Source organism: Strongylocentrotus purpuratus, unplaced genomic scaffold (genome assembly GCF_000002235.5).
Source record: "Strongylocentrotus purpuratus isolate Spur 01 unplaced genomic scaffold, Spur_5.0 spur5_scaffold_14, whole genome shotgun sequence".
Lineage (NCBI taxonomy): Eukaryota > Metazoa > Echinodermata > Echinoidea > Camarodonta > Strongylocentrotidae > Strongylocentrotus > Strongylocentrotus purpuratus.
Window position 1 is genome coordinate 22,856,562 of NW_022145599.1, and position 25,260 is coordinate 22,881,821.

General features: G+C 37.0%; 1 protein-coding gene across 2 annotated transcripts; it reads left to right on the forward strand.

Moving 5' to 3' along the window:
• Window positions 1–355: 355 nt before the first annotated feature.
• LOC578787 (sodium-dependent multivitamin transporter) lies at window positions 356–24,068 on the forward strand. Of its 2 annotated transcripts, XM_030984493.1 has the most exons (16): window positions 356–493; window positions 5,319–5,493; window positions 7,178–7,397; window positions 8,804–8,921; window positions 9,341–9,408; window positions 10,313–10,467; window positions 11,771–11,911; window positions 12,789–12,874; window positions 14,292–14,336; window positions 17,024–17,079; window positions 17,655–17,743; window positions 18,410–18,573; window positions 19,477–19,630; window positions 20,026–20,143; window positions 21,608–21,747; window positions 22,828–24,068. In XM_030984493.1, the coding sequence occupies exons 2-16, from the start codon at window positions 5,351–5,353 to the stop codon at window positions 23,012–23,014; spliced, it is 1,884 nt and encodes a 627-aa protein (XP_030840353.1). In that variant the 5' UTR covers window positions 356–493; window positions 5,319–5,350; the 3' UTR covers window positions 23,015–24,068. The 2 variants fall into 2 exon arrangements, with proteins under 2 accessions (XP_030840353.1, XP_030840354.1); XM_030984494.1 differs by lacking the exon at window positions 14,292–14,336.
• The last annotated feature ends 1,192 nt before the right edge of the window (window positions 24,069–25,260 follow it).

Consider the following 25,260-nt stretch of genomic DNA (forward strand, 5'->3'; position numbering starts at 1 on the left):
GGGGGGGGGTAATTGTCCTACTATAGACTTTGATTGTAATTTTCCTAGGGTACGTGTCCGTAGGGGGGTATTGTTCCTAATTATTGTCACGCTGGTATTTGGCCGGTGGGTGATTGTCCAGGGGGTAATGGTCCTGTATAGAACCGATTTTGGAAACAATTAAGCTCAAGCGCACCGCACCCCTCTGCCCCACTACCAGTGCTCTGCCCCCCCCCCCCCCCCCCACAACCCGTACTATACCCGAAAAACAACGACGCGACGTCTACATGTAGTCTGCGCTTGCGCTCCGCGATCCGTGATCTCTCGCTGCGCACTAGTATGTTAGTACGGTGTTTTGTTTATATTAAAAACACACTGGGCAGGATTACGGTATTACTTCAAACTTCTACATGATATGATGGTCATGGACACTCGGAGATCAGTGGCTCTTTGTCTTTGGTTGTCATCTTGACATTGTCTGTTCTTGAATTCTTACCAATACTTCAATCCACAGGTGAGAAGAATTTTGTTATTTCACCTGTTGAATTTGCATGGCATTGGTATTGTGGCACTGTCTGTAATGTAGGCCTATACTGTGTAGCGCGCAATCTAGCAAGCTGCCAAGGCTAGGGTTAACAGTGAAACTACAGTCCCATGCACTTAAAACTGTGTCTTAGTCTTACGTCTTGTTAAAAATGTATAGGGGTAGGGGTTGAGGCCCGGGAGGGGAGGGGGGGGGGGGGTCACTCTCATACACAAGTGCAACCCACTAGTGTCCATCAACCTCTGAAATGGACCCTAATCAATGTTGTAATGGTGTATCTGACCTTTTCTGAAATTATTTTCAGGGGGGGGGTGTAGATCTACCCACATTTTGTTGAGACATCTACAGGGTGTGCCGCTCAAGTTTTGGGTCACTTTTTCAAAAAAATCCCTAAACATGGGTCCCATTTTCAACAAAAATATTTCTAAACATGCGTACTTTTTTTTCAAAATTTTGAAAATGTACTTTTTGAAAAGCTAAGTTAGCCTTTGGGCTTGGCTTTACTTCAAGAAAAATCCCCTTAATGACCCTTGAAAATGGGTAGGGGTTTCGAGGCTTGAGCAGCATACCCCCGTCCAAACCTAATCTGAGTGCCTCCTTCCCCCTCCCCCCGCGTAAAAATGTACCCTTTTTGTGGTTTTTGTGCAATCAGTGCTTGAAAAACCCCCTCTGCACTGTAATATTGTTGAAGGTTAATGAAAAAGTGTGTAATGTTTGCATGAAATGTTACTTATTATATTCCTTCTACAGAGCTACCAAGTATCACGCATTAGGCGTGACATCACAAATTTCGAGGGTCTGAAAATGCTCTTACGCATGACGCGCGCGCTAGATTTTGAAAAAAACGCTATACCTTATACGTGTGTTATACCCTCGCATGCGCGCTCGCGCGCCGAATCATGAAAATGTCACCTTTTGCCGATCTTTGAACTTGGCGTCTCTGCTTCTACTGTACTTACCCTCTAACATGCCACAAATCCTGAAAAATTCTCAAACCACAAAGATATTTATAGTTTCGTTGAAATTACTCATGCTTTGATTTCTTCTCGCTTGGATTTTGGTAATGGCCTTTTGTTTAGTTCGCCTCACAACCTACTCGCAAAATTACAAAGATTACAGAATGCTGCTGCTTGTGTCGTGACCCTGTCCAACAAGTACAGTCACATCACACCAGTCCTCAAATCACTCCATTGGTTGCCCGTAGAAAAACGTGTTGTTTTCAAGATTATTTTGCTATTATTTCACTGTATACATGGCTCTGCTCAGCAGTATAACATCGGCTTGATTAAGCATTACTTTCCTTCTAGACAGCTACGTTCTCAAAACTCTGGCTTACTTGTTACTCCTAGGGTTAAAACAAAGTGGGGGGAGCGAACCTTCGCTCATGCTGGGCCTTCGTTATGGAATACTCTCCCTCAATGGGTTAAGAATAGCAGTTCTGCTGAGGTGTTAAAAAACAATCTTAAGAATTATCTGTTTAATTTAGCTTATAATTGATTACCATTACCTTTCATGTCTGTACCTTTCTTATTGCACTTTGTATAAATGTATCATGTATGTATTTCATCTTTTGCACAAGCTGCGCCTTGAGCATTTGACTGTCAAGTGGATTTGGCGCCTTATAAATCATATGTATTATTGTATTATTATTAAGGCGTCACTGTGCGACACCCCATAACAGTAAATTCTCCCAACCATTTTTGAATTTTCGCAATTGTTTTCCATGAAACTAAGACATAATTAAGACAGGCTTTTAAAAATCTGTCACCACTTAAATGTCTGGAATGGTATATAGAGCCAATTCATTGCTTTGTGATAATTTACATTTACCTAAAATGTAATCAAATATAGTTTGAAGAATTAAGGAATCGATCAGATCAGTTTTTCCCAAACTTTCAGATTATCTTTAATTGTACATATAGCATTGAAGTCACTACCTAAAGCTACAGTCCCATATACGTCCCGGACCGTCCCGGACCATCCCGGACCCCATCCGGGGTGATCCGGGATTCGGTCCGTGTTGACACCGTGTTGGCACCGGGGTGGTCCTGGATGGTCCTGGATGGTCCTGGGCGGTCCGGGATGGTCCTGGGCGGTCCGGGAGTCGACCCCGGATGTTTTTGACGGTCAAAAACTGCCGGGGTGGTCCGGGACGGTCCGGGACAAAAGTTTGATCCGGGGTGATCCGTGTAGCCACCGTGTTGGGTCCGGGGTCATCCGTAGTGGCGCCGGGGCGGTCCGTGTTGATCCGTGGCAGTCCGGGAGTGAGTTATTGACCGCCCAGGACCATCCAGGACCATCCAGGACCACCCCGGTGCCAACACGGTGTCAACACGGACCGAATCCCGGATCACCCCGGATGGGGTCCGGGATGGTCCGGGACGGTCCGGGACGTATATGGGACTGTAGCTTTTAAAGCATCACACTTTTTTTAACAAAACATCCCGGACCATCCCGGATCACCCCAGACCATGGTCCGGGATGGTCCGGAGTGGTCCGTGCTCGTCCGTGCTGGTCCGGCTTTATATGGGACTGGGGCTTAAGCACCAATTTTGTCTCGCCTGCGTAGCCAAAAGCAAGCAGCGAGACATAGGTGCCGCTTTTCCGGTGAGGACGGCGGCGTCAACATCAAAAACTTATAGGGTTATCAAGTCTCCCCGATCATGTGAGCAGAATTTTAGGTCATTAAGTTAAGGTCAAAGGTCATATTTTAAGGTCAACAAACTTAGACTTTGTTGTGGCATCAACATCAAGATTTTCAAAATGCTTTTTTTCTTCGTTATTTTTCAACCGATTTTGATTCTGATTGTTTCATATGATAGGGCTAGGAGGGGATTTAAAATTTCTACTCAGAATTGTGAAATTCATTATCTATGCTTATTTATGCAAATTTATTCGAAATCACAAAAAGGCTTCTTCTCCTTCATTTCTTGACCGATTTTGATTTGGTTTTCTTTATATCGTAGAGCTAACTTTAGTACACTAAACTTGTACACAGAATTTTGAAATTGTTCTCCATTAAATAATTATGGTAATTTATGCAAATTTATTCCAAAAATAAAAAAAATTGCTTATTTTCCCTCATTTCTTGACCGTTTTTGATTTGGTTTGCCTTATCTGGTAGAGCTAAATTTGGAACACTAAACTTCTACACAGAATTGTGAGATTTTGATCCATTGATTATTTATGGTACTTTATGCAAATGAAATGAAATTACCGGTATGTCCCTTCCAGGGCATCAAATTTTTATTTTTTGACCAGTTCAAAAGTGTACCACATAAATTTTACGATATTTGTTGTTGCGAGATGCGGATGAGCGCTACGTCATTGACGTTCTGGTTTATCATATTGAATTGCGTTTTGCAGGCGAGACCGCCGAGAGCGTTTCCCTTGTTTTTCTCATATGAAAAATGTTACCAAGTCCCTTTAACCGTTTCCCTGCTATTGGCTTAAAACACGTTCATACCCCCCCCCTGTGCTACAGCATTTTTGTACTGTACAAAATCTGTACGCTGTACACAAAAAGGCCAGATTTTTTTTGGAAGAGCGCCATGTACGGTTCAAGACCTGTATAACATCATTGCAGTGCTAATTACACAGTAGGGCTAGGCATTCTGCAGTGCTACGATCTTGAAAGTGCAATGCCCTAAGCATGTACATGTTAGTGGTACGCACAGGCATGCGAGAGCGAGAACACGTACATGTACGTGATCCACAGTCAAGTGGTTAAGGAAAACGTTGACGACCCCATATAGCTCAAGAGTGACCCCCATGTTAGTCATATCTTTGTCTGCGACCTACGGATATGTCGGGGAGCAGACAACCTGTTACTGAAAACCATGTCATGTCTCTTAATTGTCATGATAAGCGACAAATTCATTATTTCGATATTATCGCCATTATTTCGATATTATCGCCTTTATCGGCTAAAAGATTAACATACATGTACATGTATATTCTCATAAGTCACAGTCATACATGTACATGAGCCTGAGGTGATGAGGAGAGGCATTGAAACCCCAAATTTGTAGCTGAATGGTAATTCTAATCTAAAACAAACAAACAGAATAAGCAAACATGGATGGTTTGTTTGGGTTTTTCCAGTTGAGTACAACCATAAAGTACAACTACATGTACAAGTACAATGCAGTTTTAAAAAACTGTTTTGTTTTCGAATAGGTTCTTCTGCAATGTAAACGGGTCTATAGATGTATATTATTTGTGTATTCATTAGATATACATGTACCGGTATGTATTTAATCAGGATGATTTGTTATCATCCTTTTATGGGATTTTTTTCCCAGAGATTCTGTAGTCTGACATAAAAATGTACAACTTTTGATACATTTATACTAACAAAAACCAGTAACAACAGATAACAAAATAAAAAATTATGCTAAATAACAAAATCAAATCAAATCAAAACAAAGAGAAACATTATAGGCATGAATAACATATCAAAAATATGAAGACTGAAAGGAAATCAAACATAAATTAAACAAAAAATGTACACAAAATACAAATTAACAATAATAAATAAAAAGTAATTAATTAATAGAGAACTACATGTATTTGATAAACCAAGAGTCTGTTGACTCTCTTCCAAATGGTTGCCTCCCTGCATCGTGTATTAAAAGTAAACCTACATGTACATAGTAAAGTTGTGTGTGTTAAACAACATTTACATTCTCTTTTTCATTTCCTGTATAATGTGTTCCAACATGTCATCCTCCTCCCCCCCCCCCCTCCTATAATTTGCCTCTCTTGTACTCTCTCTTGCTCTTCATTTCTTTAGATGGCAAACGGGATGAAAGAAGTGCAGAGCTGATGGATAAGGATAACTCTTCTCAAGCAGAGGTTCATCCATTTTCCGCTCTGGACTATGTCATCTTCTCATCGATGCTGGTTGTCTCTACGGCAACCGGGTTGTACCATGCATTTTCCGGGGGTGGCCAAAAAACTACAGCAAAGTGCGTAACTGCTGAATAACATTTCAAATAGTTATTTACAACAAATTGGCATGTAGTTCAGTCTAGGTTCATTTGTTTTACAATCAAATAAGGAAATTTGCAGGAAACTACTTGGCTCGAACTTTCTATATCTCATGACAATCATGTGACTGTTTCTACCTGAATGCCTGTACATGTTTAATACAATTTCAATTCCATTCGCTAAGGCCTAAAAAAAAAAATTGATGACTTGGCGTAAGGGGTCACTAAAAATTAGGGTAGGTAGGGCGATTTTTTTGTTGTTGTTTTTTTTTTTTTTTTTTTTTTTGGTTGTTGTTGTTGTTGCTTATATTTGCATACATGAAATTAGCCATTCATACACATACATACATACAGTGGCGTAGATAGGTCCTCAGACCTTGGGGATGATCTGATGAGAGGGGTAGACCACAATATGTTCAAATAACTCCACGCACACACACACACATATATGGACACACACACTGTGTGAGCAAAGTGAGCAAGAAATTGTTGAAATCTTGATCACCTTGGGACCTGGGGGATGCATACATACACCTGGCCCCCCCCCCCCCCTGCATACATACATGTACATGTACATACACCCTCATGCACATAAAATGCAAACATACGAACGCATTAATAGGTTTCCAACAGACCCCAGCCTGAGATATCTCAGACACTGTCTTCAACAGGATAAACAGGTTTAGAAGGGGCTGTTCACAAATATTAGTATTTTCACAATGTATTGACTAGCATTTTTATAACTTGTCTAGAGGTTAACATGTTAACATGTTAACATGTATCCAAAATCTTGAAGAATGAGGGTTGAAAAGAGTAGCCAATTACAACTTGTGAAAATATTTACAATTGTGAATGGCTCTGTAATAACAAACAGTTAAAAAATGTCTCCAGTATTTCAGAATCCTTTATCAAAAAATTTAAAAAAAAAAAAAAATTTAAAAAAAAAAAAAAAAAAAAAAAAAATTAAAAAAAAAATTTAAAAAAAAAAATTTAAAAAAAAAATTTTAAAAAAAAATTAAAAAAAAAAAAAAGCGTAGGGTCGGCGATAAAAATAGGGTCGGGCGGGTTACGCCAAGTCATCAATTTTTTTTTTTAGGCCTAATTAATATCGGCTATCTTCCTCCATACATAATTAACCCATTACCGATAAGTATTGAGAATACCTGATCATTGTATCCACTTGTAAACCCAAACTAGACATTCGATCTGACCGAATATACAGAAAAATATTGCTTCTGATGTCAATTTCTGTTCATACTACCATAATACCCTGGGCAGTACAAGTTCAGCGACATCCTATTGAAGCGCGTGTTAAACTTAATACACGCATTTCAAAGGGATGTCGCCGAACTTGTACTTACAATGTATGACGGTTTCTTGAGACGCAGCCCTATATCATATGGGACATCAAATGACCAAATACCTTGGACTTGCCGGTATTTTGAAATTTAGGCCTTCTATGTGTGCACTATATATCTATGGATGGTAAAGAAATTACTACAATGATTTTCACATTAAATAGAGCACATCATTTCACAAAGCAAATAAAAATCAAACTCAAAACACATCGTCTGATGTGATTACCCTGTATGTGCAATAATTTCCACATTAAATAAACAAAATTGTCTTGCACCTCAAATCATATCCAACTCAACTCATGCAGGTTCCTGATGGCGGATCGCAGCATGTACAGCATCCCTGTAGCGATCAGTGTGCTGGCGTCCTACGTGTCAGCTATCACCATCCTTGGTATCCCGGCTGAGATCTTCATCTATGGTATCCAGTACTGGATAGTCATCTTCAGCTTCTTCATCACCATCCCCATCACTGCCTTGGTCTTCATCCCAGTGTTCCATGGTCTGGGAGTCACCAGTGCTTATGAGGTAAACAATTGCTAACAGAGAACCAGTTACCTTAAAGGCATCGCTTAACAATGTTAAATCTGAGATGCATGGCCCTACGTGTTATCAGTGTCTGTGGTATGGTGTATTATTGAAGCCCTAAAAAATTTGATCTTCAAAAAGATCAAGAAGTGCCTCAAAAAATGTAAAAATCTTTGAGTGACTGGTTTTACCCTACTCATTGCCCCAATAGACTGTAGTGTTATGAAAACCGTTAAGCAAGCGCAAAATTTGGCTTCAATTTCCAATCTTAAATATCTTGATAATCAGACAGGCGATCGGCTTGTAAAAGTCATGGTGTTAAAACTTACAGAATAATGCTCAAACCTATTCTTAAAAAGTACACAGAAAATTCTCAATGCTTTTTATTGATTAGTTTTCTTTGAAATGTAAGAAAATCAACATTCAGTTCTATGTACTCATATGCTTGCGTGCACCCCAAAGTTGTTTATTTATGCTTTTCATATTTAGACTGGTGTATAGGTTCTGATCTGTCCCATTCATCACAGGTCAAATAGCTTGGAATTGTCCTACAATATTAAAGCAGAAACATGATTGTTTTAGGGTTTTTATTAACAGAAGGGTCAAATTCTTTGGTTTCTTGTGAAAAAAAGCCACTGGTCATTGATTGTGTACACACACACTTGTATATAAAACCTATGGAGGTGGAAAGGATAGTTCTCTATGAATATGTTCAAATCTTTGGATGTTTGTTTCCTGGGACCTAGTGACAAGTTCCCGGTATTCCATAAACCTGTTATTAAAGGCGGGCTGTACTAGTTTGGCCGGGAGGGAATAGACCACACAGCGTGGTGACTGACAGGTGGCTATCTCATCAACTCAGCTCTCATGTAACATAAGAAAAAGAGGATCATGGGGGACCAACAGGCACCGACTAGGCATTGTTTTCTGGATAAAGGGAGCAAGTAGCTACAAGTAGAACAGTGGGGCTTTAAATATTACACAATATTTATTAGGCGCTTAATACGGGTGTCTCTAAGCTCACCATAGTCTGACTAAAAAATTATTTTCCAAAACTTATAATAAACACACAACTTATACATCTGTTCTTTATTCAATAAACCATGCATATATATAATAATAAAAATAAGAGTGAGATCAAACATATATAAGGTGATGAACTGCAATCCTTGGAATCCAGTCTGCATGCAGTACCTTTCCCTATGTCAGCTAGGCAAGCATTGGGCAAGCTTTCACGTTGTCAAGAACGATCTTTGTTTAAAATTAATGCATACAATTTGAATACCGTATGTTAAACCTGTCTATTCCCAATAACATTGCATGCAATGAACCGCTACTACGCGGACGGAGTGAATGTGTGAGCGCTGGAAGATTTTACGAGAATGCTGAATTATCTTTCTTTCCAGTACCTTCATAAAAGGTTCAGCATGTCCGTCAGGATAGCCGGTGCCTTCCTCTTCATAATCCAGACTCTGTTTTACATGGCCATAGTACTCTATGCTCCAGCCCTCGCTATCAATGCAGGTAAGATCATTGACCTTTGAACCTTGACCTTGACCCAGTGGCGTACCCACACGTATAAGACTTTGTCAGTAGCGAAGTACTGCTACAGCAGGAGCAAACAAAAAATCAAACTTTTAAATTTGATGACTTTTCACTGGATTAAATGACCAATATGTTACATTTACTTATAGTGTCCTTTGTATTCACTCAGATCAGTAGTGAGATCAGTAGTACAGAAAAAAGAATGTTTCATTGCTTCTGAAGTGTAAGTTTTTATAGCAAGAGACCTTTTTCACTCATCAGTTGCTTCTTTTCAACAATCCTTATATAAGGTGATCATAAAAGGGGCATCTTAAAAAGTACAAGCATATATAAGACTATAAGTGACCATGTTGTTAACGTCTGAAAACCGTGTTATCACATTTTGTCTTCTCATACAGTGACTAAGTTTCCTATATCAGCCACAGTACTTCTGACAGGAGCGATATGTTCCATATATACTGCTTTGGTAAGTCGAAGAAAACCTCACCCAAAAGAATAAGTGTAGGTACCGGTATGCTAAATTATGACATTTATTCAGGACTGCCTATTGATGTACAATATTCCTTACAGAAATGTACAAGAGAAATATAAATGAAGATACGCTTGGCATGATTTAATGCCTTTAAGCATGACATGGGCGCAGCCATTTTCTTGATAATGTGATGATAAAATAATGATGCCCATGTCATGCTGAGATACTGTACATTATGCTAAGAATATCTTGCTTCATACACTTTGGTGGGGAATCTTGTAGATAAATGGGCAAGAATACAAGAAATCTTTCAGAATAACTAAAGTTATTTCTTGGGGTAGGGTTTCCTTTAATAATACATTCTCCAAGACAAAGACTCACCACTCATAGGACCAAAACATATCTGGGATTGTGTCACGTTGTCACTACTACTCTAGTTTAAAACGAACCTCAAAATAAATGGAAGCAGGGTTGAATTTACTTACAGTTTCTAGTTTACCTGATTCAAGGACTCTTAAACTGCAAGATACAAATTTGGGGTTTCCAAGTTGAAAATGAAATTTGATATAATATCTTTTCTCTCCTCATGTATGATCTACCTTGGGCCAATCTAGGTCTATAGGAACCAATTCTACACATACAGTTATGCAGGGGTACAGGGTTACAATGTATTTCAAATACCGTAAGTGAGGTTATCATGACAGTGCTGTAAAGTATATCGACTTAGGAGCTGTAGTGTACAAACAAACAAAAATGTTGTTGTTGTTGTAGTGCTCATTATCTACCCTTAGAAGACCTGTGTATATTTCGGGTCATTTGTACCATGTGCTAACTACGACCTGGTCAATTCCTATGCTCTATAAATAGCCAATGTTTGGTTTTGGTTTTCACTTCATAGGGAGGAATCAAAGCTGTTATTTGGACCGATGTGTTCCAGTTCACAGTCTTGTTTGGATCCCTGTTGACTGTGGTCATATTGGGGGCCATTCAAGCCGGTGGGTTAGGCTACGTGTGGCAGTACAACAAAGAGAAGGGCCATCTCAACTTTTTTGAGTGAGTATTCCAAGATAAAAAGAATGATATACAAAGAAGAGGTATGAATAATCCAGGACTGACAAGGTTTAATGATATATTTTACCTGACTTCATAAAACCAGATACAGTTTACTACTGAATTACTCATACTCTTTGTAAATTTGATGTTTTATGTGCTTTTCATAACTCAAGAATCAAAGGTGGACGGGTTGAATTAGAGCCTTTGTTGAATACTTTAAATTTAAGCTTTAATATGTAACATTCTTAAATCGACTTGGTAAGATTATTTAGATGAGAAAATGTGGTGCTCAATGCTAAATGTACAAGTAAAGAAAATCAAAGAAAGCAGACCATTATTAATGATACAAATTGGGGGAAAAAAGTGATCTGATCGATTCCTTGATTCTCCAAACTACATGTATATTATTACAATTTAATTACAGAATGTAACCCGTCACAAAGCAATAAATTGGATCTATATACGATTCCAAGCATTTAAGTGTTCAACGATTTTTAAAAGCCTGTTTGATGTCTTATTTTCATTGAAAAAAGACGTTTGGGAAAATTCAATAATGGTTTGGAGAATTTACTGTTAGAGGGTGTTGCACAGTGACACCTTTCAGGATTTTTTTGCCTGTTACAGGGTTAGAACAGTAGCTTCATATAAACAAATTACACAGTCTTTTCATCAACCTTCAACAATATTACAGAGTCACTTTAAAGGTAAAGACCAGTTATGGTCATGCGATTGCATTGTGAAAGAAACGTTGTGGAATCGATCATAAAAGGTTGATCATCTAGCATCTAGCATCTGCAAGGTTCTGGAATCATCAAAATAATAAGAAATTTGGCCCATTCTTCGTAAAGTTACAAGCACTATACACAGAAAGATGTATATGGGACTACCCTATATCTCTCACAGACCATGAGAGAAACAAATTTACCAAATATATGAATTAGTAGGCGGTTTCCCGGCAAATTTTTTATCATCATGTATTAGTCAAAACATATCTTTCACATGATTGGTAATGAGAGCTTCCATTTCATTTTTTGAAATTGGGGCGTTTCCAATACTGGTCTTTACCTTTAAGTCCTTTCTGAGAGACTTGCTAATGAGGATTACCGGTAATGCATTATCAATGTGCACTAGCGCATCCACTTCGTTTTGAACCTGGCTCTTCTCAGTTACGAGACCACTGTTCTACCTCGTACTGAGCCATCTCGCCTTGAACATAGTTGCTCATCTTGCCTCTAAAGTGTGTTGCCTCTGCGTCACACATGTCCTTTGTCTTTCTTCCTGTCTGTCTTCTTGCCTGTTGTAGACCATCGGCTGACCTGACACAGCGAGAGACCTTCTGGGGTCTGTTGATTGGTGGTGCATTCAATAGCCTTCCACTCTGGGCAGTCAGTCAGACTGCTGTACAACGATTCCTCACCTCAAAGACACTCAAAGACGCTAAAAGGTTAGCAACTCTTTTGCCAATATTATACGAAAAGTTAAACCCGATGTGAGGACTAGAGCGAATTTTAACATCAATCCTAGACCTCAATTTTTTACTTGCTTTGTTCTAAAGTCAACTTTAGACTGAGCTCAAACCCAGGGTCAGGTTTAGATTTTTAAGTCTTCGCTACAAAGTAGCCGGAGGCGTTATGTTTTTGGGTTGTCCATCCATCCCGTTCTCGTAATCACATTATCTCAAGAACCGATTGATGGATACCCGCTAAACTTGTGTCATGTATGTGTCTTGCAGAGCCAATGAACTTTTCAGATTTTGGGGCCACAAGGTCAAAGGTCACAGGGCTCATTATGAATGTAAAAATAGCTTGTGATCACATTATCATCAGAACCGATTGACGGATTACCATCAAACTCAAGACTTGTATGTTTCTTGCTGAGCCAATGAACTGATCAGATTTTGGGGTCATGAGGTCAAGGTCAAAGAGTCATTCATGTACATGAAAAATAGCTTGTAATATTGATATTCTGAGAACCTGTTAATGGATTACAATCAAACTTCAATTTTAAAAATTGCTTCTGTTTTAGTTTGTAAAATGGATTTATGGCAGAGGCATCATTTTCGATTGTGCGCAGTCAAAGTTTCATCTAGTTTAGTTTATTATTCACCTTTGTCACTTCTATATGTACATGCTATGAACATTGATTAAAACAATGGGAAACAAATTGAGAGTTTCATCTTAAATGTGATTACTTATAAATCTCTGTCTTTTTCAATATGTATGCTCTTAACATTGAAGAAAAGGAAAAGAACTAACATCTTTTGAAAAGTACTCAAAAGTAAGTTCTTTTTACTTCATCCCAATTACATTTTCTTGTGTCAGATCTGTGTGGTATGGACTACCTGGAAACATCATAATGATCTCAATCGTGTCTCTGTGTGGACTAGTTCTCTTTGCATATTATAATGGTAAGTTGTATAGGTCCAAGCCGTGGTTTGTATTTATGTAATGCGGGTGTATGTAGTTCATGTTACTGCATTACTTCTAATCATTTGTTATAAATATTTTTTAGATGTGACGTATGTAGTGACTTTGAAAACTTACCTGTACGATGAACATTTACTTATTTCTTATTTATATATTTTCCTGTATGAAAAACAGTGAAATATTAAAGGTGTCCCACAAGCTTTTAACATTCTTTCTTGGGAACAAAATTCATCCAAAGTGCTTTCAATCTCTCCTTTTCAATCTTGCTGTGCTGGTCCAAGCAGGGGATGTCACATGGTTGTTCATTATGCTACATGCATGTTTGGTGTTATTTTTGCACATTTACAAACCCAATTTGTACTCTTTTAAAAATTTACTTATTTTATAAAAGGAATGAGAAACCATACTGTCAGATTTGGATTAATATGTATAGTCAAAACCTAACAATTTTCTTCCTGAAATTGGTCATTTTTGATTTGTGGATGACACTATACAGAATATTTATAACCCTTTTCAAATGCATTGCTTTGTAAATTGCAAATGATGTCCTCTTTAGCATTACATTGTGTGATATAGCACTTTCAGTATAAATCTTTAATCATTGATTATAGGGTGTCATGGTATACACTGGACTCTCAATCCAAGGCTTAAGGGTTTGAATCCCATTCTGCCACTAATGTCCTTTGGCAAGACATTAATCCATGTTTGCCAATCTCCACCCAGGTGTATTAAAATAAGATCAAACTCAAATTGGCAACTTTGTGACTTATCTTTCAAGGTCCCCTCCCATTTAATTACTCTGTACTAAAAAAACTTGTATGAAGCAAATCCATTCTGTCATCGATATCTAAGAAAATGAAAGTTTATGAAGTGTCCTATACAGAGCAAATTGGAGAGGAGCTCGCACGAAACGACACAGTGTTGCCAATTTGTGTTCCAGTGATGACAAATTCAAAAATTCATAACATTGCTATTTTTAATCAGATATTGCTCAAACTTTCACTTATTTGTTTCTCTCATTTTTCTGCTTTTATTAAAACCAACCAAATATCAGGGTGGACTTCCCCTTTAAATGCTCATTTCTGTAAATTGGCATATAAAACAAATATGTATTGCTAGTGCAGTGGATAAATTCCATCCTTTTCATTCTTAGTGAGTGCTTTTGCAGCATCGATTACAAATCCTGCACATGTTTAACTTCTGTCACTTGCATGAAGTGTTGAGCCTTTTGAGTGTCATCTGATGAGAGCCAGAAGGGCTTCTATCAATCATGCAGAATAAATGCTCTTCTGGTTCTTAAAGATGACATTAATTATGAGGTAGAAACCATACTATAGCACCATCTCACACTAGCTTCTTCTTCTTCATATTGCTTCTATCCTGTCTCTACTGAAACAGACGACATGACGCATCTTCAACCAGCTCTCAATCACACTTATCCAAGTAAGAATGATTGATGTAGATGGCTAATCTGGGTCGGCCCACTAGGGGTGTACCTGAATGGAGGGGGGGGGGGGGGGCGGAGGGTGTCAGACTCAAATTAGAGACAAGCATAGAATAATGAAGTAATCTTGCCCAACTAGGGGTGTACTTGGGTGTACTGGATGTCTGATCAAATTTACATATACCAGAAAGGGCCTATCCTAGGAAGGGATCACCCTTGCTGGCATGGGTAAAAAAAATTCTCAGATATTTGCTAGGAGGAGGGGGGGGGGGGGGGGGGGGGTTGATGATTTTGCTTAAACTAGCAACAAAAATGAAAGTATACAGTAGCCCCGAAATTGGGAAAGTGCAAAAGTTGAAATATTGCCAACATAAACAGTGGTTGGGGAGGGGGGTGGGGGTGTAGGGTTAAGCTTCTCTGCCCATGTAGTTCTGCCCCTGCTGTGCACATTAAAGATAAAGGCCAGTTCTGGTCAAGCAAATGCATTGTGAAAGAAACGTTGTGGAATCGATCAGAAAAGGTTGATCATCTAGCATAAAGTATTGTTGTGTACTTCAAGGTTCTGGAATCATCAAAATGAAAAGAAATTTGGCCCAGTCTTGGTAAAGTTACAAGCACTGTACACAAAATATGTATGGGACTACGCGACATGTGCGTGATACGTGCACGATATCTATCAGGTCCAAATGGATATAACTTTTTACCAAATATATCAATAAGTAGGCGGTTTGCCGGCAAAATTTGTATTATCAAGTATTAGTCAAAATATATTCTTTCACATGATTGGTAATAAGATCTTCCATTTCATTTTTTGAGAGGGGGGGGGGGGGTTCCAAAACTGGTCTTTACCTTTAATGGAGCATTTCAGGAGGAAGGAAGAAAGGGAATCCAAAAATGAATTATAAATTCATGTACTGAATCTGTAGTAGAGCAGTTTTCATCCTGTAAAAATTTGATGTTCTTGTTTATTTGGGTCATTAAGTTTTGGCCTTCATCTAGATAGAAGCAGTGTCCATGCAGCATGAGTTTGCATGGTTTCTGAAATTCAGGGTATGCCATAATGGATGTTGATAAATGTACTGGGGAGACTTACAGAGAAATCTACCTTGGACTTTGAATGGTTTTTATTAAAAGCAGAAGAATGTACAGGGAATAATTTTCCTGGTATCGCATCGCAATTTGCTATGCATTTTTGCATGACTGCTATACAAAATATCTTTTATGTAGCAGTTTTCTTCCATAGAAATGTACAGAATTTCATTTGAAATATTTATCCATCGCCTGAAATTGCTAATCAAAAAATTTGAAGAAAATTATTCCCTGATGTACGTGTATAAACATGCAGATGAGCGGAGTAGTTAAAGAGTGCAGAAAATCTGACAAAGAATAAAAAGAGTTCTTGATTGCGACGTTGTAGTCAGTCAATGTAAGAGTACCTTTCAAGCACCTTTCCCATTTGCTTAGTACTGAAAATCCTGTAAACTTCCATTTTTATGGTATCAAATGAATGAACATGAGATCTTTTTCATATAGGAGGGGGTATAGAAATACATGTGCAATAGTATATATGGGGCAAAGGTATGATGAACTATTTTCTTTGGAGAAAAAAAAGAAAGACATTTGTTAGATTTATGGACAACAAATGGGAGACATGTTCAAAATGATATACCACAGCGTTGCCAATTCCTTTTGGATTGATTGCAACTGCTAAAAATCATAAATTTCGTACTGTTTATTTTGATTTCCCTAAAATTTTTACTTATCTGCCTCTCACATGTACCTGCATTTAATGAAATGTATTTATTTGGGGGTTGGATTTTGTTGTAAAGTCGAGCTGCCAATCACTCATGCACCCTTCCCCTCCTCCTCCCTCCCCTTCTATAGAAAATACAAATTTCTTTCTTGCATGAACTTCAGACTTTAGTATGTAGGTAATATCTGTGTTGAATGATGGGTTTGGGTAGGGACCTCGGTAGGAGGTTAACACCCATTCCTACATGTAGCAAAAAGTACTTCACAACACATCATTTCTACTACCTTTCTTGTGTGCAGCTATGTGTACCTTTTTGTCACCCCTAGTATTGTCAATGATTTCATGGAAAATAAAGTGGTTTCCTGCATCATATTTGAATTTCATGAACATTTTTGATAGTTGTACATGTTTAAATTGAATGACTATATTGGCATTTAAGGCAATTGAGTCTAAATTCTTTCCCCCATAACACCGATCATTTTAAGGCAAAATGTTCTTATTGGTAGGATGCAAGCCATGTATCTCATCACTGCTTCCTTTAAGGTGTGTATTGTTTTTTTCTTCTTTTGAAATCAGTGGTATTATCATTAAAGGGAAATCCTACCTTGACAGAGAGCTACTCTAAGAGGAAAGCAGGATAATCAGAGAAGTAGACTGTTGAAAGTTTGAATGAAATCAGACAAAACATGAGAAAGTTATGCATTTTTAGCTCACCTTAGCCAAAGGTGAGCTAAACTCTTATTTTCTGCTTTCATACAAGTGAACTTATTACAAGGGCTGGATTGTCCTTTAATGTTTCCCAATCGCTGGTAGAAGAGTATGTGAATTATTTAGATACAAGCATCATAACAAATGTATTTCTTTTGCTTTTCAAATGTCTCATCTCTGCTATGAATTGACATCACTCTTTGATATGCATTTGATGTGGTGAAGATGGTAGTGATGGTCATCCAGTTCATTATACACCAAAGTATTCTACACCTGATCAGGTAAGAGCTCTCAAAGATTATTATCAATGTTATCCTAATCGTCATCATTTATTTACAATTTTCAGTTAATGTTTTTGTATTATCAGTGTCAATATCATTGCATTTTAATTCCATCAATATGTATGTGTACCATTGTTTTTATTGTGATTATAATGGTATCTTATCTTATCATCAACATGAATCTTTATTATCACAATCATTATCAACGTCATCACAATCATTGTCATCATAATCAATATCATCATCATCAACATCATCATCATCACATTATTATCATTATTAACAACACTATCATCATCATCATCATCATCATCGTCATCATCATCATCATCATCATCATCATCATCATCATCATCATCACCATCATCACCATCATCATCATCAGTCACATCAGTCACTACTCTTACTACTATTACTACTTTTATTATCATGATATTTTTACTATTATTTATTAATATTATTATCAATACCATTATTATCATTATTATTATCATTATAACTATTACTATTAATATTATTAAAATTACTATTATTATCAATATTATCAACATGATATTTTCTCTTTTTTCACCCAGATATTAATCTACTTTGTGAGCATTGAGTTTGGTCACATCCCCGGCATGCAGGGTCTTTTTGTAGCTTGCTTATTTGCTGGCACTTTGAGGTAAGCAATAGGCTAGTAAACAATGAGTGAAACATTTGTGGTTTGGGAATAGTTGATTAAATATGGGCTTGTTCACACATGATGTGGACAATGAAAGCGTTTAAATGAAAATCAATGGCAAGTGGGGATGAAGAAAAAAAGGAGCTGCATGAAACAAAGATGCCTACTCTCTGTGTCTTATTAGATGTAAAGACCGGTGGCATAAAAGCTATGCCAACAATATTAACTATCATGGCAACATCACCCAACAGCAAATCAAATCGGAAGTTACAGTTAACCCTTAGGTCCCAGGATCAAAACCTCAACATTTTCGGAGATTGCGCTGCAACCGCTTGGAATTTTGAATTGTCGTTTCATGACTTTTTTCCCTCAAGTCTTTCAAACATTTTGATACGTAAGAGCATTTTCAGACCCTCAAAATGCGTGATACCTGGTAGCTCTGCATATATGTGCATTGTGATGTATGTTCTTACATAACAAGATAGTGGCCATGACAAGTAAATATTTTGATTCCAATGATCTTGTTACATCCAGTTTCCCCTGAGACAAAGAGGGAGACATACAAGCACATATTGCAATATGGGTTCTCTTCATTTAAAAAAAAGTTTTTTCTTAAAATTGAATGGTTGTGAAAGATACATTTGATGGCTTTGACATTCTCTGCAGTACTGTAGCATCTGGTCTGAATGCCTTGGCTGCCGTGACCCTGGTAGACATTGTGAAACCATGGAGACATTGGAGGACGGGTCAAGCAGAGTCTGTTGGACTAGGGACAGCTGTTGTCGATTCCGCACAAGATTTTAAAGACACAGTGCTATCAAAAGTACTCAGTAAGTATTCTTCATATGTACTTGTATGTAGCCTGCTGACTAGTGCTGTATAAAAATGTGAAGTAACTGTTATTGTTTCATAGGACAATGATGTCCTTTCCTGCTCGTTCCTTGATGTGGAAAATTGAATAAATACATGCACGGCTGCCCCCATTACTAGACAAATTTTGGCATTTCTAAGCTTGAAGACTTTTAAACTACAAAATATCAAGTAATTTTACATTCTGAACTCCAATTATGTTACGTTTATGTATAAAGTACATGTATGTACATTGTAGCCACAAAATTCTTGATTGAGTATAATTCTAAGACTGATAGAGATTGTGAGTTTTATATTCTGTAAGATGCAAAGGTTCCTAACTTCTAGTTAAATACAAGGAAGGAAGAAATAGAGCTTTATATGTGTACATGCAGGTGAAATATGATTTAGATATATAGAAAAATAAAGGACACTAAAAAAAGTTTCAAGCTAATGCTACGGTCACAAAGGTTCGTACGAACGATAATTTTGTACGAATCTCCCTGTTTTTCCATTGTCTTCCCGAAATTCCATTGTCTGAAAATCGTTTGTACGCCGTTCGTAGCAGTTCGTAATGACATTTGTGACCGAGACTTAAGTTATAAGTTGGTTAGTAAAGTTGATGTTCCCTGAACTCAGAAATTGGTAAAATTTTCATATAGGGCCTCATGGAAGACCACCATTATTGGTGATAATGAGTCACCCTGTCTAAATATCAGAAATAAATCAATAAATAAATGCATGTGAATGTAATTGCTTAAAATGCAGTGAAAAATATCAAAATTCTGTATGATGAAGGGGATTCAACTGAAAAGTATGGGCTAGTATTCTGACAGTGCCCTCAGAAAACACTTTTAACTGTGTTTTTATTTTGTTTGTGACAGCCTTTGTGTATGGAGCTGGCGCCATAGGTCTCGCATTTGTCGCCAGCAAGATGGGTTCACTGGTTCAGATGGCTAATACTGTACTTGGAGCGTTGGGAGGGCCCATCCTGGGTGTGTTCACATTAGGACTTCTCTACAAGAGATCTAACACTGGGTAAGAGTCTAGTATAAACTACTCCCTGAGGCTCCTCTGCCAAACTCCCTCCCCCCCCCCCCCTTCCTGGAAAAAGATTGTATTAAACAAATTTTGTTTAAAAAATAGGAAATTTGACTCATCCCAAATGTTTTAATTTTTTTTAGTGGTGATGATGATGATAACAGAAATGCTTGTTATGATACTTCTAATAATGATAATAATGATGATGATAATATAGTGGTGATTATGAGGGTGATGATTATCATGATCATCATCATGATAATAAAGTTAATAACACATGTCAAATACAGAAACTTATAAATGTAACAAATCAGTGCCACTTTGAGGTGCTTCCTTTTTCATATCATGTAACTTTTTTCTTCTCTTGTTCTAATTTCTTGTGTTGTGAACAGTGGTGCATTGATAGGTATGTTGGTAGGAACATACATCAGTCTTTGGATTACAATAGGAGCTTTAACACATCAAGGGGAAGATAATTATGTACAGCAAGATGCATTCTGGTTATATCGGGTGAGTTCAACTCAAAGATCTTATTTTATTATATTTTATTACTGCTGAACATTAACCTTTGAAAAATAGTTTGGAAACTCAAGTATGAACGATTATATCTCCCTTGTTATGGCAGAACCATTGCTATGTTTAGCATCATTATAAAGTGGGTTTATTCCTCTTTAAGATAATACCCCATATGTTATGATTTGTCATTCATGGAATGTGCAGTTCATCAAAATATGGGGCAAGGTCAAATGCTCATGCTCAACTGGGCATTTTTCTTTCTTTGAAGAGTGTAGGAATGCTGTGTTTCATAAATAAAAGACGTGCTGTAACTTCTTTTTGGAGATCTTCAGCTTTGAGTTGCCTATTCACCATTTTTTAACCTAGGCATGATGCTTTAGAAAGTTGATGACCAAACAGAAGCAAAACTTGCCTGACATGTCACCATAGTCCATGAGTTTAATTTTCAGATTCTTTAGAGTTCGGCATTCAAGGACGGCTAGTTGGAAACGATAGCCCCACAGTCATTTACACAAATCATATGCTCTTATGTCAGATTGCTCTCCATAACAATACCACCAGTGCACTTTGCAAATTTACACTTTTGACCCTGCCCCCTGTTCTGATGTACTAATGGATTGACAAATTTGAATGCCGCTATGACAAAATTGATTGCAAAATGACTAAATTGATTGGTGCAATGGTATGTTGGCAGCCAGGGATGACGAACATGATTTAACTTTGATGAAATTTGATGCAAAATTTCGAAATTTAATGTAGAAAGTTTCAAAGTTAATGATCAAAGACAAAATTGACATTGAGATGTCAAGATCACAAAGTGTTGGGATGAAATGAATGTAAAAAGTGTTAAAATGGATGGGAAAACCTATATTCAGAAGTAGCAGTGGAGCATATATGTCAGTTTAGCTTCACCACAGTTTTTTGATAGTTGCTCAATGTTGTGGAAGTGGAAGAATGAGCCACTAGGGCATCATAATGTTCTTTGCACCTACTGTTGAACGTCGTAAAGCCTTTTTCTTTTAGAACATTGAAAAGTTTTTCTTGTTTTGAACACCCAAAGAAAATTCTCTTTTGGGACATTTGCAAATGCTTTACATACACAAAGTACTTAAAGTTCATGTTTCTTTAAAATGGTATAATCTGCCTTTTTTTAGAATTCTAGAAAAGATGCTTGATTCAACCAATGAGACAGAGTAATTTGCCTTTTTCTTTAATTCAGGTTGCAGCACTAATTGAATTCCTAATCCCAACCCTAGACTCAACACCTTAACCCTAACTGTAACCCTAAACCTAACCTTAAAATGCTGTTTGCGACAATAACACTAATCCTATAGTTTTCATGACATAAAGCCTGGAACATTATGGCGCAGGAGCACGTGTCAGAGAACATTATTATTTGACTCTGTACTTTTCCAAACATTTCACAGGGATCTGTTCTTTACCCTTTCTCCCATATAGGTGTCTTTCTTATGGTATAGTATGTTTGCAACGATGAGTACCTTGATCGTCGGTATCATTGTGAGTGAAGTCATCCGGCTAGCCATCGTGGATGAGAGATATAAAAGAGTGGATCCCTTGCTCCTAGCAACATTTCTAAGGTGAGGCTCAGTTCACTTTAAAGGGATCCGGGAACTTTGTCTCAGATTCTGAAACAAATTCTTGGATTTAGCTCATGCTGCAATGATAATTATAAACCTTTAGGTCAGTCAGGAACCCCATGACTTTTACAAGCCGACCGTCTGTCTGATTATCAAGATAAATATGATTGAAAATCAAAATCAAATTTTGTGTTTTCCTTCAGTTTTCATTACCGTACAGTCTATTGGGGAAAACGAGTATGGTAAAACCGGTCACTCGAAGATTTTTACCTTTTTGAGGCACTTCTTGATCATTTTGAAATGCAATTTATGTAGTGCTTCAATATTACACCATATCACAGACACTGATAACGTGTAGGGCTGTGCATCTCAGATTTAACATTGTTAAACGATGTTTTTAAAGGGAAAGCCAACCCTGATTTTACATGGGTTTTACTGGAAGTGGAGAAATGAGAAAAAGAGATAAGTGAAAGTTTGTGATATTTTAAAGTTGAAATCAATCAAAGACATAATGGCCACTCCATGATTTACCTCTCGAGGACCTCTCTCATTTTGTCTATACTGAAGAATTCATAAAACTTCCATTTTATTTAAAGAAGTTATTTATATATGTACCCTAAAATACAGTTACTGTTCATTTGTCTATACACAACTCGTTCATGAACAACCCCAAAAATTGAAATTTCTGAAAATTTCAGTACAAAGCAGATGAGAGAGATGGTCGAACGGTACATGTACATTATGGAACAATTTGCATTTGGTTGATTATCAGATGTTCCTTAAACTTACATTTTTCTTTGAATAAAATGAAACTGATATCACTTGATATGAAATTAAACAGGGCAGACTTCCTGTTTAGGATATACTTCATTTATTTTCAGCTCTTCATTAATTCTCAATAAATCTGTCATATACAGGTAGGCTTTATAATGAGAATGAAAAAGAAATCTTCTGAATGTCTTGGACTTTTACCATAAGAGGATAGGAATTTTCAGACTTAACTACTTTTAAAAGGAATGGTTGGCTTGATTTAGATGTTATACTTTCCCTGACCAATCGCTTTTCTGAAATTACCCATAGACCGAAAGGATGGCACAAGAGTATTTCTGCCACAGAGAGCCATGACCCTGGGGTGCGAATTGGTGACACCGTCATCACAAGACTCAACGATGATGGCATCCTGGTCGACGAGGAGGAGGAGCCCCTCATTGAGAGCATGGATGACCACAATGTACACGAGATGGAGAATGTGGGTGACAACATGTGACGATTGACGTCCTGTTTTGCTTGTGTTTAAGCTGCCTTTTTGTCAAAGCCAGGTCATAGCCCTCATGTCAGTGATGCTATTTGTTAACAAAAATGTGTTTGAGCCGAAATATGAGAGCGATATGCCTCAAAGTACCATATCCCTCTTATATCTGATGCTTTTGCTAAAACAGAAACACCTTTAGGGAATGATAAACCAGACCTCTCTGATGAATTCCACCTTCACCAGTGTTATTGGTCGAATAGAACGCAATTTCCAAGCCAGATAATTGTAAATTTAAGCAAATTCTTATCTTGCAGTCTCATGATCTGAGCTACTACGATTCGAGCTATGGTAACGCAAAAACATTCACTGATATTGTTTGAACAAGTGACGGTTTAAAAGCCACAATATATGGCAAAGATAAACCAGCATAGTTTGATAATTTTCTCTTCACCAATGTGACTTGCTAGATGAAGAACTGTATTAAAGCCAGGTGTTATTACTAGGAAGCAAAGAAAACTGTTCTTCTCTATTCCTATCAACTGTATGAAAAAGCTAGGATAGGCTGGTTGTAAGCCCAAAATACCTCAGTAACAGGTTAGCCAACAAATGCTTAATACATTCTTTTTTTTAATTGAATATTGAAAAAAAATACATTAACATGTTTCAGGGTATTTAAGAGTTTTGAATGATTTTAATCAAATAAATAAAATTGAATTTATCTGAATTGTATTCGGCTGAATTGATTGAGAATCACTCCAGGCATTTTTTTTCTTCTCAGGATGTAACATGCACATAGATTATTCACTTCATCAGAACAATTTACACACAAAGATACAACTTATAATGGCAATTTTATTTCAACTAAAAATATATGTTATGGTAAAAGAGCTGAAATATTGCTGTATTGTGAAAGTGGGTGTCTATAGTCTTTAGACAAGTGATATTGTGGTACACAGATAACTTGTGAAGAATAATTGAAGAAAATTTGGAAATCTTCCTTTCTATTCACATGGACCAAATAAACAAATTTTTTAAAATGAATTTGCACTCCATATCTGATCTTTGATTACTGACAAAAAGTCTGGCCAATTCATAACATTGTTATTGAGCTCCAAGTGTCAACCTCAATTCTAAAAGTTACTGAACATTTGTAACTAATGAACACACAAAAACCATGATAACATGAAATAATTTCATGCCTTCATTTCATGACTGGATTTGTTTCAATGCATAGTCACAATTCCAAGGTGAATGAGAAGACTGTAGTGTCAGGGAGGAAAATGAATTCAAAAATGAATTTTTAAGGATTTGCTGAACAATGAAATAATTTATTTATCAATTAATTTCTTCTGTAACTGAAAATTGGATACAATTTGATTTTTTTTTTCTTTTTTCTGGGGGATCCACAAACTACAAGCACTACTTTTTAGTTGACCCCTCCCCCCCCCCCCCCCATTTCCTCAGAAATTAAGAATTTCTTGTAATAATGTTATTATGTGCAAAGTTTATTTGTATAGTTTCTTGAAAAAATGAATTATGTATGATATGAAATATGATATCTTTGTTTACCTTTCTGTTGGAAATGAAATAAATATTAAGAAATTTGATTTCAAGGTACTCAAAGTGGTATGAAGATGATTATCTGGAATAGGCTGTTTTCGTAATGTAACCAAATTTAATGCATACGTCTGAGGATAAAACAAATTATTTTTGTTGCATGTTTTGTTCTATCAGAAAACAGATTGAAGGTAAAACATACGTACATAGACATAGTACCTGCACTTTAATTAGCGGCAGGTCTTCCCTTTTCCCGTTACACAAGTCCCGGATGTAATAAATGACAGAGTTGCACAGCAAGCAAAATTTAGAGAGGCAAATTGGTCACTTCAAACAAAGATTTCTTGGCTTGATGACAATGTTTGGCTTTAATATTTACTTTAGAAATGCCTAGTATTATTACTATTATCAAGGCACTTCACAGAGACATATGCATTAGATTGGGTTACATTATGAAAACAGCCTTTTGTATATTATCAGTACTGGTTTTGTTTCCTGTATGGTACATCACAAATATGTACATGTAGTATCATGTGATAACCATAAGGATCAAATTATTAGGGATACATCTTTATGAAATCATTTCATGACATATTTTGTTATATATTTTTGTAGGAAGTTCATGTTTGTAATTCTCACTCCCTAAAGTTTACAAAGGTATCAACTCAATTAGTGGAACAACTAATGAATAATTGATGTATTGA